Here is a 15,636-nt window from a genome sequence, read left to right as displayed (position 1 = left end):
TGACTGACAAGGCACCTGCCGCTCAGGAATCTCTCTCACGCACGCATACACATTGACTCAACAAGACTCCTGCAACCCGATCGGCCATTCAGAGACGTTTCAACAGTTTTTTAACTGCTGCAGCCACCTGTTGGCAACTCTCCTCCTACATCCCAGAAATCACAGTATTAGAGCCCTGTAGACTCTTTCTGTATGCTTGGTGTTGAACAAATAGCATAGCCCTGTAGACTATGTATGGATCAGCCCTGTAGACTTTGTATGGATCAGCCCTGTAGACTTTATATGGATCAGCCCTGTAGACTTTGTATGGATTAGCCCTGTAGACCTTGTATGGATCAGCCCTGTAGACTTTGTATGGATCAGCCCTGTAGACTTTGTATGGATCAGCCCTGTAGATTTTGTATGGATCAGCCCTGTAGACTTTGTATGGATCAGCCCTGTAGACTTTCTATGGATCAGCCCTGTAGACTTTCTATGGATCAGCCCTGTAGACTTTGTATGGATCAGCCCTGTAGACTTTGTATGGATCAGCCCTGTAGACTTTCTATGGATCAGCCCTGTAGACTTTATATGGATCAGCCCTGTAGACTTTGTATGGATCAGTTAAGAGTTAGCAGTGTCCGCTCTCTTCCTATAACCCAGCGTTATAACGAATGGGTCTAGGCCTATGGGCTCTACACGGAGTACACCAAACCCCCCTTTTGCCTTCAGAACAGCCTCAGTTCGTCTGGTCATGGACTCTACAAGGTGTTGAAAGCGTTCCACAGGGATGCTGGCCCATGTTGACTCCAATGCTTCCCACAGTTGTGTTAAGTTGGCTGGATGTCCTTTGGGTGGTGGACCATTCTTGATACACACAGGAAACTGTTGAGCATGAAAAACCCAGCAGCCATTGCAGTTCTTGACACAATCGGTGCGTCTGGCATCTCCTACCACACCCTGATCAAAGGCACTTCAGCTTTTGTCTTGCCCGTTCACCCTCTGAGCGGCACACACACACACACACACACACACACACATCCATATCTCAATTGTCTCAAGATTCAAAGATTATTTTGTACACTCAGTCCATATGACATATGGGATAGAAGAACTGAGCAGTTTGCAGTTGTTCCACAAGTTGAAACGAGATCAGAGTTGTTTAATTACTTAGGAGTGGCTTTGAATCAGGTGGAATCACAATGACACCTAATTAATTCAATCTACCGTAGTCGATAGAGAACCGTGGCATGACAAACAAGTGCAGCTGCTAAGCTCTGCACAGAGAGAGAACGCTGGCAGAGACTCAGGACACTGGAAGCCAGTCCTTCCCAAGTCTCACTGTAACATAATATTTGTCAGGAAATCGCTGTGAGCAGCACACGTCTCTCGTTTGCGGGAAGTGTTGGTGTTCACACTCTTGGGTCTGCGTCCCAAATTGCACTATATTCCCTATCGAGTGCTGTGCTTCTGTCCAGAGCAATGTGGGCCTTGGTCTAAAGTCGTACACTATATAGGGAATAGGGTGCCATTTGGGATGCGCACGAGATCTCCTCTGAGAAGGATCCATTAGGATTGAGATATTTACAGTAGGTAATTAAAGTGTGTTCCTGGACAAGAGGGAGGGAAATGCCGACATTTTGCTGTGATTGACAGGACAGGTTATTTATTCAAATGATTATATGCCTGCCAGTGACTCTGTCTAGTTGATTTAATGTCTATGGTCAGGCCAGTTTTAACAAATTGGGCTCATTTATGAACTATTCAACAAAGTTTAACACCAATCTTCATGTGTTTAGTGTGGTTGAACTGTGGTTGACTCGACTACTCTGCAATACATCCACTTAGATGAGGATCACTTCTATATTCTACAAAACGCTCAACAAATCTTAACAAAGCTTCATGGCTTCAATTATGTACATTAGTTCTGATCCGTCTTTCAACTGTTGCTCTGCTCTGTAGTTCATCCATTTAACCCCCCCCCCTCTCCTCCCCCCTCCCCAGATGGTATCCATCGGGTCACAGCATTGTGCACCCTGCGGGTCACCATAATCACAGACGACATGTTGACCAACAGCATCACAGTGCGCCTGGAGAACATGTCTCAGGAGCGCTTCCTGTCCCCTCTGCTGTCCCTCTTCCTGGAAGGTGTGGCAGCCGTGCTCTCCACCAGGTAATGTGTCTGCTCCCAGAAAACCTGGTTGGAAGAGTCTCGGTATCAAGAGGGAATAATAACCCTCGGAACCGGGATTTCTGTCTAACCTGGGAATTTTTGGGGAAGTTATTGAAGTGTTGCAACCTTAGCTTCTACTCCATGGAGGTCCGTGTAGCATTCTGTTGCTGCCACAGCACTTCTGCTCTGTATGATCATAAGACTCTCTACTCTCCACCAGCCGCCAGGCCGTCTTTGTGTTCAACATTCAGAACGACACAGACGTTCGTGGCGCCATCCTCAACGTGACCTTCTCGGCGCTGCAGCCAGGGGGTCCCCCGGGGAGGTACTTCCCCTCCGAGGAGCTGCAGGAGCAGATCTATCTGAACCGCACCCTGCTCCGACTAATATCATCACAACAGGTAACTTACTCACAACAGGTTCTTTGAATGAATCCCAAATTGACCCCTGCCTACCCACTCCTGGACAACTGGGTCATGTACAGTTGGCCCCAAATTGAAGAAAATGATCAGGGAGGTACTATCCGAACTTGTCCAATAATAAATGTTTTGTTGTTGTTTTGAAAAGTTTAGCTACGGTGTGCCGTAATGAACACGACTCAGGTTTTCCCGATCTAAGTCAGCCACTGATTCGAAGGAAAGACCGAAAACCAGCCATCTCTGTTGCCCATTTCATTTTCTGGATTTGAGCAATTTCCTAATGAATTGTATCCGTTCCAGGTGCTTCCCTTCGACGACAACATCTGCCTGAGGGAGCCGTGTGAGAACTATATGAAGTGTGTGTCTGTGCTGAAGTTTGACAGCTCCCCGCCCTTCATCTCCTCCGACACGGTGCTGTTCCGGCCCATCCACCCCATCAACGGTCTGCGCTGCCGCTGTCCTGCAGGCTTCACCGGGGACTACTGTGAGACGGAGATAGACCTCTGCTACTCAGGACCCTGCAGGAACAACGGGAAGTGTCGCAGCCGAGAAGGAGGCTATACATGCGAGTGTCAGGAAGACTTCACTGGTCAGTGGCTCCACTCAGTGAAGGAGTTGATTGTGTACTGTATCATCCTTGCTAGCCTGTTCCCTGACCTGTTGTGCTGTCTTGCAAATGGTGCGAACATGGCCATAGTAGTTGGCAACGTAGCACAAAAGGTTCTGGGACCAGGCTAATACTTTCCTAGGTCTTTAAGAGATTTAAATTGTATGTAGGTACTGTCTGGTAAGTCACCCCAGCCACCATCAGAGTGTAGCTTCCAGTTTGGGTGAGGCACACATTTCATGGCAGTCACTTTGGCTCCAGATCAACTCTGGTGTTGGCCAGCAGCAGGATGCACCAACCCACTGATGATCTATCAACTACAAATGACCCCTTTACTAAATGGTCTGTCTCAATGTGATTTATGTTTGCGATGAGGCTGGAATGCTGTCTAGCTGGCAGCCCCAGGTACACTCTACAGTAGGCCCAACTCCTGTCACTGTCTTTGTGTCTGAGTGATGGTCGAGGGGCGGCGCTATCAGGTGCACTCAGGACGTTTTCATGGAGTTTGCTGGTTTTTATTTATTTTATTTAACCTTTATTTAACTAGGCAAGTCAGTTCAGAACAAATCCTTATTTCCAATGACGGCCTACCCCGGCCAAACCCTAACCCGGACGACGCTGGGCCAATTGTGGGACTCCCAATCACAGCCGGTTGGGATACAGCCTGGAATCGAACCAGGGTCTGTAGCACTTTAGACCGCTGCGCCACTCGGGAGCCCAAGCAGGTCAACTGAACGGGAGCTTTCATCTGATAGTGATACCACATCTCTCCGTCTCTCTGTCCCTACAATGGGGCCCGGTAGAATATAATGACAACCCCGGCACTACTTTCCTCTTTCCCTCCTTCACTTCCTTATCAGCTGTAATTACCTCATTATACCACACTCCACCCTTCCTCTCCTCCAATGGGGGGTCTAGTCTTTGAAGGTCACAGTTCGACCTCAGCTAGTTAGGAGCCATTATGTGGCCGATGACAGCGGGGCCTACTGTGTCCGCCTTGGGTTTCCACATTATTCCCGCATTACAGGGAAACAGATCCTCCTAATTCTCCTCGGAAAATGGATTATACCACAGAGAGAAGAGTCATTACCAGGGTCCAGACAGGGTCCTGCGCCCCCCTCCATCCCACGCATACCTGGCTGTTCCCCTCCCCTCCTAGACAGATCTTGGCGGGATGATGGTTGACACAACACTGGAGCTGGAGTTGACGGCGATGGTTGGCGGCCATCTTAGATAAGGAAACTGATGGACTCGAAGATGGCCTGCAAACTTGAGAAAGTCAGCCAGTTTCCTGTGGTGTCATAGACAGACAGTCTGTCAGTGGGAAACTGAGCTGTGTGTCTGTGGTGGTGATGTCCAGACCAGTAGTTAGTGTCTGCAACCCTAATTTGCTCCTGGGACGCCGTACTACAATGGCTGACCCTGTAAAAAAAACACATTTCACAGCACCTATCTGGTGTATGTGACCTATTATAATTATTATTATTAGATTCTCCATGAGAACCATTCAGCAGAGCAATATAGAAACAGTGTCTCCTGTCTCTCAGAAATGGGAAATGGGAATGCAGTCTCTGAATATGACTTCTTGCGTGTCTGACCGGGTGGGTATATCACTCTTAAACCTTACTCTCTCCCCAGGTGAGCACTGTGAGGTGAACGCCCGGTCGGGGCGGTGTGTCCCGGGCGTGTGTAAGAACGGGGGGAAATGTGTGGACCTGCTGGTGGGGGGGTTTATGTGCCAGTGTCCCCCGGGAGAGTACGAGAAGCCTTACTGTGAGATGACCACCAGGTCTTTCCCTGGTCAGTCCTTCATCACCTTCAGAGGACTGCGGCAGAGGTTCCACTTTACTGTCTCGTTCATGTGAGTACTTGGAAACTATCTACTCTCCCTCTCTGTATCTCTCCCCATCTACAGTGCCTTTTGGAATGTATCGACTTTTTCCACATTTTGCTCCGTTACAGCCTTACTCTAAAATGGTTTCCATAAATAACAAACCTCAGCAACCTTATTTGCATAAGTATTCAGTCCCTTTGCGAGGAGACTCGAAATTGAGCTGAGGTGCATCCTGTTTCCGTTGGTCATGTGTTAACAGAGCGACATGTCTACTGTACATGTTTGCGTGTGTGTAGTAAACCGTAATTTGGGTACAGGGAGGGTTGCACAAACAAACACACACTTAGCTCAGTTCAGTATACCAGTTCAGTGGGGCATGTAGAGACATCTTTATTGTTTCGGAGCTCACGGGGGGGGGGGGGGGGGGGGGGGGGTGTGCACGCTCTTATCTGTTGAAACAGCCGTAGAGGAAAATGATCTATAACACCTTTCATAGTCAAGGCAGGAACACAGAAATGGGAATGCAGAGTTCTTTGTCTCTCAAACAGCCCATAAATTTAGTAAACTACATTTAGTAAACTACTACTTCTATGTGGCAGCCCTTATGTGGCTCTGATCAAAACTAGTGCACTTGCACCGTAGTGTAAATATTGTGTCAGATCTGTTGCTAGTCCCATTTGAAGTTCTAGGTGGGGTGAGGATCATAAAAGTGGGTGGATGTGAAAAGCAGAGTGTGTCGGTGAGAAGCGGTAGAACAGGGTGAAAACAGGAAGAGTCCTGTGATGAGGTACTCTTATCACTGTTTTCTTTTATCGGCTGTGTCTTCCTGCCCTCCTGCCCCCCCCTGCTACCCCTCCACACCTCCCACTGCCATGCTGGCATCTGGTGTCTGACTCTCGTGCCCTCTGTGCCCCTTATAGCACGCATGCAGGATGACACACACACACACACACATACAGTGGCTTGCAAAAGTATTCACCCCCCTTGGCATTTTCCCTATTTTGTTGCATTACAACCTGGAATTAAAATAGATTTTGGGGGAGTTTGTATCATTTGATTTACACAACATGCCTACTACCACTTTGAAGATGCAAAATATGTTTTATTGTGAAACAGACAAGAAATAAGACAAAAAAACTGAAAACTTGAGCGTGCATTACTATTCACCCCCCCAAAGTCAATACTTTGTAGAGCCACCTTTCGCAGCAATCACAGCTGCAAGTATCTTGGGGTATGTCTCTATAAGCTTGGCTGATCTAGCCACTGGGATTTTTGCCCATTCTTCAAGGCAAAACTGCTCCAGCTCCTTCAAGTTGGATGGGTTCTAGTGGTATACAGAAATCTTTAAGTCGTACCACAGATTCTCAATGGGATTGCGGTCTGGGCTTTGACTAGGCCAATTCCAAGACGTTTAAATGTTTCCCCTTAAACCACTCAAGTGTTGCTTTAGCAGTATGCTTCGGGTAATTGTCCTGCTGGAAGGTGAACTTCCGTCCCAGTCTCAAATCTCTGGAAGACTGAAACAGGTTTCCTCAAGAATTTCCCTGTATTTAGCACCATCTATCATTCCTTCAATTCTGACCAGTTTCCCAGTCCCTGCCGATGGAAAAACATCCCCACAGCATGATTCTGCCACCACAATGCCTCACTGTAGGGATAGTGTTCTCAGGGTGATGAGAGTTATTGGGTTTGTGCTAGCATTTTCCTTGATGGCCAAAAAGTTCAATTTTAGTCTCATCTGACTAGAGTACCTTTAACTAGAGTTTCCCACATGCATTTTGGCGAACACCAAACGTGTTTGCTTATTTTTTTTCTTTAAGCAATGGCTTTTTTCTGGCCACTGTTCCGTAAACCCAGCTCTGTGGAGTGTACCTCTTAAAGTGGTCCTATGGACAGATACTCCAGTCTCCGCTGTGGAGCTTTGCAGCTCCTTCAGTTTGTTGTAGTGCCATTTTCTTTCAATTGCTCAATAATGGATTCATAGGTGCTCCGTGGGATGTTTAAAGTTTCTGATATTTTTTTATAATCCAACCCTGATCTGTACTTCTCCACAACTTTGTCCCTGACCTGTTTGGAGAGCTCTTTGGTCTTCATGGTGCTGCTTGCTTGGTGGTGCGCCTTGTAGACTCTGGGGCCTTTCAGAACAGGTGTATACTGAGATCATGTGACACTTAGATTGCACACAGGTGGACTTTATTATGTGACTTCTGAAGGTAATTGGTTGTACCAGATCTTATTTAGGGGCTTCATAGCAAAGGGGGTGAATACATATGCATGCAACACTTTTCCGTTTTTAATTTTTTTGACTTTTTTTGAAACAAACTATTTTGTTCATGTCCGTTACATGAAATCCGAATAAAAATTCATTTAAATTACAGGTTGTAATGCAACAAAATAGGAAAAATGCCATGATGTGATGAATACTTTTGCAAGGCACTGTACTATGGCAGGGGTTAACAGGGAGATGGGCCACCAGGGCAGGGCATCTACTTCCTCCTTCCTGACTCTAGACCACTGGTCTTACCGAACACTTTCTTATTGTCCTTCAAGTCTCTCTTCCTCTTTTCTTCCTCAGGAGTTTCTCACTCCTTCCTTACACACCTCTCCAACCCCAAATCCCACCTCTCATATACACTACATGACCAAAAGTGTGTGGACACCTGCTGGTCGAACATCTCATTTCAAAATCACGGGAATGAATATGGATTTTGTGAAGGCTTTTCACTAGATGTTGGAACATTGCTGCAGGGACTTACTTCCATTCAGCCACAAGGTCATTCGTGAGGTCGGGCACAAATGTTGGGCGATTAGGCCTTGCTCGCAGTAGGCTTTGCAATTCATCCCAAAGGTGTTCATTGGGGTTGAGGCCATGGGAACCCATTTCATGAAGCTCCCGACGAATGACGAATGGTTCTTGTACTGATGTTGCTTCCAGAGACAGTGCAACCGAGGACAGTCGATTTTTACGGGGTACGTGCTTCAGCACTCACCGGTCCCCTTCTGTGAGCTTTAGACCACTCCAGCAGACGCTTGGCATTGCGCATGGTGATCTTAGGCTTGTGTGCAGCTGCTCGGCCATGAACAGCATTTCATGAAGCTCCCGACGAACAGTTCTTGTGCTGACTCGGCAGTTCGGTGAGCTACCACTTCACGGCTGAGCCTTTGTTGCTCCTAGACGTTTCCACTTCACAATAACAGCACTCAAAGTTGACCCGGGCAGCTCTAGCAGGACATACGTTTGACAAACTGAATTGTTGGAAAGGTGGCATCCTATGTTGAAAGTCACTGAGCTCTTCAGTAAGGCCATTCTACTGCCAATGTTTGTTTATGGAGATTACATGACTGTGTGCTTGATTTTCTACACCTGTCGGCAATCCACTAATTTGAAGGGGTGTCCACATACTTTTGTTTATATAGTGTATCTTATATGGCAGTTTGGGTTAGATACACAGAGTCTGTGACAGAGTTTGTCTAACTATGCCACATACTGTAAAAACCTAATGAATTATTGTTCACACAAAAAAAGTTTGGCTAACTATGTTTGAGAGATAGGATTTGAATGGGTGCCATTTTGGCACCAAATGTGGGTTTGACAATAGAAGGTTGACCCTGTGTCCATCTTGTCCCCAGGTTTGCCACCAGAGAGAGGAATGCCCTGCTGCTGTACAATGGGAGATTTAACGAGAAACACGACTTTATCGCCTTGGAGATTATCGAGGAACAGATCCAACTCACCTTCTCTGCAGGTGAGAGGGCGGCAGCGTGTCCACAGTGCAAATAATCATGCTCGCACAAAGAGCTGGAAAATAACTTACGAGTTGCTTGTATCAACACTAGCCGATAGCTTGCTTAATCAACTCCGCTGTAAGGATATCATGAATGTGGCTTTCACAAACCGCTTGGTAAACACTCTTATCAGCTGAACTCCTTGACCAGTGTGAAACAAACAGTTACAGGATTTCATTAGAATGTGTCCTCTCCATTGTCTGGCTATGCTGCTGTGCAGTTACACCTAGAGATGCATTGGATTTGGCTGTGTGAAAGGGCTGAGTGTTTTACTGTGGTCAGCGAGCAGCTGCTTCCCCCTGACAGAGCCTGAGCAGACTGATTCATGACAATATAGGCACTTAACGAGCCATGAAGACCTACAGTGCCTTACAAAAGTATTCATCCCCTTGGCGTTTTTCCTATTTTATTGCATTACAACCTGTAATTTAAATTGATTTTTATTTGGATTTCATGTAATGGATTTCATGTAATGGACAAATTGGTGAAGTGAAATGAAAAAATAACTTATTTAAAAAAATCTAAAAAGTAAATCATGGAAAAGTGATGCGTGCAAATGTATTCACCCCCTTTGCGATGAAGCCCCTAAATAAGATCTGGTGCAACCAATTACCTTCAGAAGTCACATAATTAGTTAGATTGCACACAAGTGGACTTTATTTAAGTGTCACATGATGTCAGTATATACACACCTGTTCCAAAAGACCCCAGAGTCTACAACACCACTAAGCAAGGGGAACCAACAAGCAAGCGACACCATGAAGATCAAGGAGCTCTCCAAACAGGTCACAGACAAAGTTGTGGAGAAGTACAGATCAGGGTTGGATTATAAAAAAAATATCCAAACTTTGAACATTCCACGGAGCACCATTAAATCCATAATAAAAAAATGGAAAGAATGGGGCCTCCCGGGTGGCGCAGTGGTCTGCACTGTGGTGCAGTGGTCTGCACTGCATCGCAGTGCAAGCTGTGCCATCAGAGACTCTGTCGCAGCCGGCCGCGGCCCAGGCTCTGTCGCAGCTGGCCGCGGCCCAGGCTCTGTCGCAGCCGGCCGCGGCCGGGAGGTCTGTGGGGCGACGCAAAATTTGCCTAGCATCGTCCGGTTTAGGGAGGGTTTGGCCGGTAGGGATATCCTTGTCTCATCGCGCACTAGCGACTCCTGTGGCGGGCCGGGCGCAGTGCACGCTAACCAGGTCGCCAGGTGCATGGTGTTTCCTCCGACACATTGGTGTGGCTGGCTTCCGGGTTGGATGCTTGTAGCGATGAGACAAGATTGTAACTACTAACAATTGGATACCATGAAAAGGGGGTAAAATTTAAATTTTTTTAAATAATATGGCACCACAGCATTAATCAGAGAGGCAACAAAGAGACAAAAGATAACTCTGTAGGAGCTGCAAAGCTCCACAGCAGAGATTAGAGTATCTGTCCATAGGACCACTTTAAGCCGTACACTCCACAGAGCTGGGAAGAGTGGCCAGAAAAAAGCAATTGCTTAAAGAAAACATTTTGCAAACACATTTGGTGTTTGCCAAAAGGCATGTGGAGACTCCCCAAACATATGGAAGAAGTCTAGTCAGAGTCAGATTAGACTATAATTTAGTTTTTTGGCCTTCAAGGAAAATGCTATGTCTGGCACAAACCCAACACATCTCATCACCCTGAGAACACAGTGAAGCATGGTGGTGGTAGCATCATGCTGTTGGGATGTTTTTTGTCGGCAGGGACTGGGAAACTGGTCAGAATTGAAGGAATGATGGATGGTGCTAAATACTGGGACATTTTTGAGGGAAACCTTTTTGTCTTCTAGAGATTTGAGACTGGGACGGAGGTTCACCTTCCAGCAGGACAATGACCCTAAGCATACTGCTAAAGCGACGCTCTAGTGGTTTAAGGGGGAAACATTTAAATGTCTTGGAATGGCCTAGTCAAAGCCCAGACCTCAATCCAATTGAGAATCTGTGGTATGACTTAAAGATTGCTGTTCACCAGCGGAACCCATCCAACTTGAAGGAGCTGGAGCAGTTTTGCCTTGAATGGGCAAAAATCCCAGTGGCTAGATGTGCCAAGCTTATAGAGACATACCCCAAGAGACTTGCAGCTGTAATTGCTACAAAAGGTGGCTCTATAAAGTATTGACTTTGGGGGTGTTTATTTCCTGTTTATTTGTCTTATTTCTTGTTTATTTCTCAATAAAAAATATTTTGCATTTTCAAAGTGGTAGGCATGTTGTGTAAATCAAATGATACAAACCCCCAAAAAATCTATTTTAATTCCAGGTTGTAATGCAACAAAATAGGAAAACCTTGTGCATGACACAAGTCATTTTTCCAACAGTTGTTTACAGACAGATTATTTCACTTATAATTCACTGTATCACAATTCCAGTGGGTCAGAAGTTTACATACACCAAGTTGACTGTGCCTTTAAACAGCTTGGAAAATTTGAGAAAGTGTTGTCAAGGCGTTAGAAGCTTCTGATAGGCTAATTGATATAATTTGAGTAAATTGGAGGTGTACCTGTGGATGTATTTCAAGGCCTACCTTCAAACTCAGTGCCTCTTTGCTTGACATCATGGGAAAATCAAAAGAAATCAGCCAAGACCTCAGATGAAAATTGTAGAATTCCACAAGTCTGGTTCGTCCTTGGGAGCAATTTCCAAACGCCTGAAGGTACCAAATTCATCTGTACAAACAATAGTACGCAAGTATAAACACCATGGGCCCACGTAGCCGTCATACCGCTCAGGAAGGAGATGCATTCTGTCTCCTAGAGATGAACGTACTTAGGTGCGAAAAGAGCATATCAATCCCAGAACAACAGCAAAGGACCTTGTGACGATGCTGGAGGAAACGGGTACAAAAGTATCTATATCCACAGTCCAAGCAAGTTTTATATCGACATAACCTGAAAGGCCGCTCAGCAAGGAAGAAGCCACTGCTCCAAAATCGCCATTAAAAAAGCCAGACTACGGTTTGCAACTGCACATGGGGACAAAGATCGTACTTTTTGGAGAAATTTCCTCTGGGCTGATTTAACGAAAATAGAAGTGTTTGGCCATAATGACCATCCCTGTTTGGAGGAAAAATGGGAGGCTTGCAAACCGAAGAACACCATCCCAACCGTGAAGCACAGGGGTGGCAGCATCATGTTGTGGGGGTGCTTTGCTGCAGGAGGGACTGGTGTACTTCACAAAATAGATAGAATCATGAGGAATGAAAATGAAGTGGATATACTGAAGCAACATCTCAAGACCTCAGTTAAAGCTTGGTCACAAATGGGTCTTCCAAATGGACAATGACCCCAAGCATACTTCCAAAGTTGTGGCAAAATGGCTTAAGGACCACAAAGTCAAGGTATTGGTGTGGCCATCACAAAGCCCTGACCTCAATCCTATAGAAAATGTGTGGGCAGAACTGAAAAAGCGTATGCGAGCAAGGAGGCCTCCAATCCTGACTTAGTTAGACCAGCTCTGTCAGGAGGAATGGGCCAAAATTCACCCAACTTATTGAGGAAAGCTTGTGGAAGGTTCCCCGAAACGTTTGACAATTTAAAGGCAATGCTACCAAATACTAATTGAGTGTATGTAAACTTCTGACCCACTGGGAATGTGATGAAAGAAATAAACGCTGAAATTATACATTTTCTCTCCTATTATTCTGACATTTCACATTCTTAAAATAAAGTGGTTGTCGTAACTGACCTAAGACAGGGAATTTTCACCAGAATTAAATGTCAGGAATTGTGAAAAACTGAGATTAAATGTAGTTGGCTAAGGTGTATGTAAACCTCTGACTTCAATTGTATGCACGCAAACAAACACAGCTCTTGTTGTTGAATCCACTGCGCTGAGTGTGGCTCACTGCCTATGTCTAGAGAGCCCTGGATTTCATACCACACAGTCAGCAAGAAAGGGCAACGTGGGACTGCAGAAGTAATTTATTTTTTTATTTTTTATAAAGACACACTAAACACCATGACTAATGACTCTGTAACACAGCTACATTGTTGCGTTACTGTTGACTGAGTTGGTGGGTAAATTCTTCCTGAGAGACTCCTGCCCTTGGTAAACAGTCAGTAAAGCCCTGGATAAATCTGGTGTGATTGTTGCTCTGCCGACATTGTGAACGAGAACCATTGATATGGTTGGAAAACCCTGGTGTTCTTACAGTGAGTGTGATTTATGACAACTGTGTGAGCTGACTGGCTTTGTGAGCCTGGCTGTGTTTTTATTTCTCCATGTTGGACTTTCATGTAAGAGAAATGGGTTTCCTTCCATTGATTTTTAACTCTGACATGCATGTTGTAAAGCATATACTCTCTGACATTTATCCTTCCTTTTAAAGTAGAGCCTACAGTGCCTTGCGAAAGTATTCGGCCCCCTTGAACTTTGCGACCTTTTGCCACATTTCAGGCTTCAATCATAACGATATCAAACTGTATTTTTTTGTGAAGAATCAACAACAAGTGGGACACAATCATGAAGTGGAACGACATTTATTGGATATTTCAAACTTTTTTAACAAATCAAAAACTGAAAAATTGGGCGTGCAAAATTATTCAGCCCCCTTAAGTTAATACTTTGTAGCGCCACCTTTTGCTGCGATTACATTTTTTCCCATTCCTCCTTGCAAAACAGCTCGAGCTCAGTGAGGTTGGATGGAGAGCTTTTGTGAACAGCAGTTTTCAGTTCTTTCCACAGATTCTTTATTGGATTCAGGTCTGGACTTTGACTTGGCCATTCTAACACCTGGATATGTTTATTTTTGAACCATTCCATTGTAGATTTTGCTTTATGTTTTGGATCATTGTCTTGTTGGAAGACAAATCTCCGTCCCAGTCTCAGATCTTTTGCAGACTCCATCAGGTTTTCTTCCAGAATGGTCCTGTATTTGGCTCCATCCATCAATTTTAACCATCTTCCCTGTCCCTGCTGAAGAAAAGCAGGCCCAAACCATGATGCTGCAACCACCATGTTTGACAGTGGGGATGGTGTGTTCAGGGTGATGAGCTGTGTTGCTTTTACGCCAAACATAACGTTTTGCATTGTTGCCAAAAAGTTCAATTTTGGTTTCATCTGACCAGAGCACCTTCTTCCACATGTTTGGTGTGTCTCCCAGGTGGCTTGTGGCAAACTTTAAACAACACTTTTTATGGATATCTTTAGGAAATGGCTTTCTTCTTGCCACTCTTCCATAAAGGCTAGATTTGTGCAATATACGACTGATTGATGTCCTATGGACAGAGTCTCCCACCTCAGCTGTAGATCTCTGCAGTTCATCCAGAGTGATCATGGGCCTCTTGGCTGCATCTCTGATCAGTCTTCTCCTTGTATGAGCTGAAAGTTTAGAGGGACGGCCAGGTCTTGGTAGATTTGCAGTGGTCTGATACTCCTTCCATTTCAATATTATTGCTTGCACAGTGCTCCTTGGGATGTTTAAAGCTTGGGAAATCTTTTTGTATCCAAATCCGGCTTTAAACTTCTTCACAACAGTATCTCGGACCTGCCTGGTGTGTTTCTTGTTCTTCATGATGCTCTCTGCGCTTTTAACGGACCTCTGAGACTATCACAGTGCAGGTGCATTTATACGGAGACTTGATTACACACAGGTGGATTGTATTTATCATCATTAGTCATTTAGGTCAACATTGGATCATTCAGAGATCCTCACTGAACTTCTGGAGCGAGTTTGCTGCACTTAAAGTAAAGGGGCTGAATAATTTTGCACGCCCAATTTTTCAGTTTTTGATTTGTTAAAAAAGTTGGAAATATCCAATAAATGTTGTTCCACTTCATGATTGTGTCCCACTTGTTGTTGATTCTTCACAAAAAAATACAGTTTTATATCTTTATGTTTGAAGCCTGAAATGTGGCAAAAGGTCGCAAAGTTCAAGGGGGCCGAATACTTTCGCAAGGCACTGTACATGTCTGGCACACAAGGTTACGTACATTCGACAGACAATATTGCATTGTATTTAACCACAACCTCTTTTCACCGCTCTTGTCTTTCTTATCTTTCCTCTCTCCCGCTTTCTCTCTTTCTCTCTCTCCCCGCCACTCTCTCCCCCTCCTCCAGGCGAGACTAAGACCGTGGTCCATCCCTTTGTTCCCGGTGGGGTCAGTGACGGCCAGTGGCACTCTGTCCAGCTGCACTACTACAACAAGGTAAGGCACGGCTACACCGTGTTTATCTCGTCTGTCTCGTCTGGCTTGTTTGTTGCTGTACATAGAAACAGTAAACATATGTTGAAGACAGAAATGTAAGAAGACACCCCAATGGAGAAATCTGCATATCTGTCCAAGTTACTCACCTACTCGGATAACCTGGTTTGATAGTCTGTTGATATGTTGACCACCTTTTATTCTGGATTATTGAAATAAAGTGGGACCATAAAGATCATGATTGTATCAGAAAGATCTTATGAGCCATGTGTGTGTCAGAGTTCATCTTAATTGTATTACATGTGAACTACTCAAACCAGAGGGAAACTGTGGTTTTCCCACGCTCTTTCTGTAAGCCAATCTTAAGGAGGATTATTTCATATCACAGATCAAATTCACCACCAAAGGTAATCGCATATTAGACTTATACGGCAGTCAATTGCTGGGTGTTATTTTTCCACGAACTTCCCATGGCCTCGGGCCTATTGAACGACAACAGCAGACAGACAACATCTCAGCTCTATCCATCTCTGCATACAGGCCTACTCCTACCTCAACCCTATGTTATAGACTATGCTTCTCTGAACATGTGAGAGCTTCGTTTCCAGAAAAGCACATGTCAACTGGAAGGCATGTGCCTAATGTTGAAGCTTCAGAATAGCCTCGTCCATTTGT

The 15,636-nt window shown here is 45.1% G+C and overlaps 1 protein-coding gene across 1 annotated transcript; it reads left to right on the top strand.

Moving 5' to 3' along the window:
* Window positions 1-873: 873 nt before the first annotated feature.
* Window positions 874-14,964, top strand: LOC139398818 (cadherin EGF LAG seven-pass G-type receptor 1-like; the record flags this gene model as incomplete). The annotated part of the gene is made up of 7 exons (XM_071144597.1): window positions 874-949; window positions 1,984-2,152; window positions 2,373-2,553; window positions 2,872-3,160; window positions 4,817-5,039; window positions 8,643-8,758; window positions 14,876-14,964. Coding segments are annotated over exons 1-7 (1,143 nt in total), but the record flags the coding sequence as incomplete, so codon positions are not given.
* Window positions 14,965-15,636: the final 672 nt, after the last annotated feature.

This window comes from Oncorhynchus clarkii, unplaced genomic scaffold, assembly GCF_045791955.1.
Source record: "Oncorhynchus clarkii lewisi isolate Uvic-CL-2024 unplaced genomic scaffold, UVic_Ocla_1.0 unplaced_contig_7259_pilon_pilon, whole genome shotgun sequence".
Classification (NCBI taxonomy): domain Eukaryota; kingdom Metazoa; phylum Chordata; class Actinopteri; order Salmoniformes; family Salmonidae; genus Oncorhynchus; species Oncorhynchus clarkii.
This window is presented reverse-complemented; position numbering and strand designations above follow the sequence as displayed.